General features: G+C 37.2%; 1 protein-coding gene across 1 annotated transcript in view; it reads left to right on the forward strand.

The window, feature by feature from the left end:
• Positions 1-2,600, forward strand: part of LOC101853663 (mucin-5AC) — a 69,361-nt gene that overhangs the window by 2,048 nt on the left and 64,713 nt on the right. The window contains exons 3-5 of the mRNA XM_013085355.2: positions 620-796; positions 1,525-1,647; positions 2,135-2,282. Of these exons, the coding sequence (XP_012940809.2) occupies positions 620-796; positions 1,525-1,647; positions 2,135-2,282 (448 nt within the window). The remainder of the gene's footprint in view (positions 1-619; positions 797-1,524; positions 1,648-2,134; positions 2,283-2,600) is intronic.

Consider the following 2,600-nt stretch of genomic DNA (forward strand, 5'->3'; position numbering starts at 1 on the left):
AGAGAGAGAGAGAGAGAGAGAGAGAGAGAGAGAGAGAGAGAACGCGTTATGATACTGTTTCGTTATTAGTTAAAACTACTGATTTTACACCAACATTACGAATAGATGTGTTTAAAAAAAAATAAAAATAATTCCTTTACAGGCACACACATGCAGAAGATATTCATACAGCCAACATTACAATATTATGCATTTAGAATCTAGGCTAACATAGAAATAATATTTAGCATTTAAACTATTTATATAATATATCCTTTACTAAAAATATAATAAACGTCATGCACATATCGCCCATACACACATACATACAGGCTACGTATACCAGTAGGCCTATTTATAGGTTTCATACATTATGCAAACGTCGTAGGACCTGGTACTCAAATCAACCATCTGAGACATGTCCTTTCTACTTCTTTAGTTTGGTAATGAGGGATTTTATGCTCTTCTTATAAACACACAGTTTATCGCCTTTTTTTATCATCTTCAGTCAATGTTCACCATGTCTTGGGTAAAGTTGTTTTGAAACATGCTAAATCTTGACAGCCGTTCACTCTCCATCCCTTGATCATGAAACTGAGTCAATATGATCAGTCTCTCATCTACTCACCTTTTCGTACAGGGCAACTGCCGCTATGTTCTAGTGCACGCACCAAACGTCTTTGAGATTATGCTCGTTAACGACCCAAACTGCGGCAACGGAGGTACTTGTGAGCGCCAGGTAGAAATTTATCAAGGAGGCGTCGAGATAGCTCTACGCAAAACCAATGGAGCAATGGGGATTGTTTGGAACAAACAGGTATGTATAGTAATAGTAATAGTCCATTGTACTATGGTATCAAGAGAAACATTTATCATCCTTTTTCCTTGTAACATATAGTTTTGCATAATACGTAGGCTAGCCTAGATCAACTATTAATTGCTTATTCTGATTTGCCCGATGGAAAAGTCTTGAACATCTTTTTCTCGCTGGAAAATATATTAGAAGGTGAAAGAAGTAGAGGTTGACCAAATACAAAATATTTGCCTAATTTTGAGAACTTGAAAAGATAGCTGTTCAGAAAAATATTTATATAGATCTATAGATCTATATATAAATTATTTTTTTTTAGCTAATCCAAACAGAGAAATTGTTGGCTAGATCAAGTCATGATTGTATGCCAGCATCTGATCTGGCACTTGATGAGACGAATGCATTATAGATTATGGCTAAAAAGGGGAGAAAGATAAAGGACGACTGGGTACGTTGGTCACGCCAGCTCAAGTTCCAAGTTCCAGCAGACAGACAGCCGAGTGAGAAAGTGAGCAGACCACACGCACGCACGCACACACACACACACACACACACACACACACACACACACACACTTACTAGGCCTCGGCCTAGGCCTAGATTTCTAGGGTCCTTGGCTAGCTAAGTTGAAGAGCTAGCTTAACAAGGCCAAGTTGGAGGTGTTTAGACCGCCTAAATTTTGAACAGTCGTTGGATTTTGTTTTGATTGTCTGCTTCTTGTGCCCACTTTTCAGAGCCTGTCTTTTCCGGGGTCCCGAGATGGAACAGTGTTCGAAAAAGTCGGGAACTACCTGACTTTCAGAAGCTCTTTGGGTTACAGCATCAAGTGGGATGGAAAGCTGGCTGTGTTTTTACAGGTAAGATAAAAATAATATTCTCGTCAAGCACCGTTGGACATTAGATCTAGATCTACATGCCTGTTGTGAAACGACATGCAATGCCCATCTGTGTCATCATAGCCTACTGCAGAGGGAGGAATTCCCTAACGAGGGACCTCTGATACAGAGTAGAATTATAATATAGAATCTAGAAAGGGTTGGGGTTCAGGGTAAGGGTTAGGGTAGGTTAGGGATTGGGTCAGGGTTAGGGTTAAGTTTCTTTCTTTATTCTATTTGTTGGAATGGTCATTCGTTACCGAAGTCCTTCCAAAGTTTCCTCTATGGATATTAAGAAGATTTTTAAGATCTAGAATCTAGAATCTAGAATGAATCAACTCCTACAATTTCTGATGATTGGTTTTGTTGGCCTAAAAAAAAAAAGAGTGCATAATCAATGGGTTTATGGTTTTACGGTATTCAGTGCGCTGATGAATATTTTTTTTATCCATTTGTGTATGGTTTTTAGATATCTGATGAGCTCAAAGGCAAAATCAGGGGTCTCTGTGGCAAGTATAATGGAAATCCCACAGATGATCTGGAGACAGAAGCTGGACAACTTGTGACTTCTACTGCTACTTTTGCCAACAGTTGGAGGAAGACAGGAATAGATGCTGGTAAGATTACTAGATCTAGACCTAAATCTTCCCAGGCTAACCTTATATCAACCTTACCTTTTTCACATCATTAGTGTTGTTGATTCTTCTTTTATTCAAGATTAGACTTTTATAATAGTAATTAAGACCTTGTTTTCTGGCTGAATAAGTATTTTTTTTCCGGTTGAACTCAGTATCTGAATAATGTTTTAAAAGTTTGTTATTTTTTTTTATAACACTTAAAACATATATATTATGGATTTTGGATTGTTCATATTCTCCTTATCAAAATTTCTTTTCTCATAGTTTTGCTGATTTTTTTTTTTTTATATTTTAAAA

Source organism: Aplysia californica, unplaced genomic scaffold (assembly GCF_000002075.1).
Source record: "Aplysia californica isolate F4 #8 unplaced genomic scaffold, AplCal3.0 scaffold00015, whole genome shotgun sequence".
Taxonomy (NCBI): Eukaryota; Metazoa; Mollusca; class Gastropoda; order Aplysiida; family Aplysiidae; genus Aplysia; species Aplysia californica.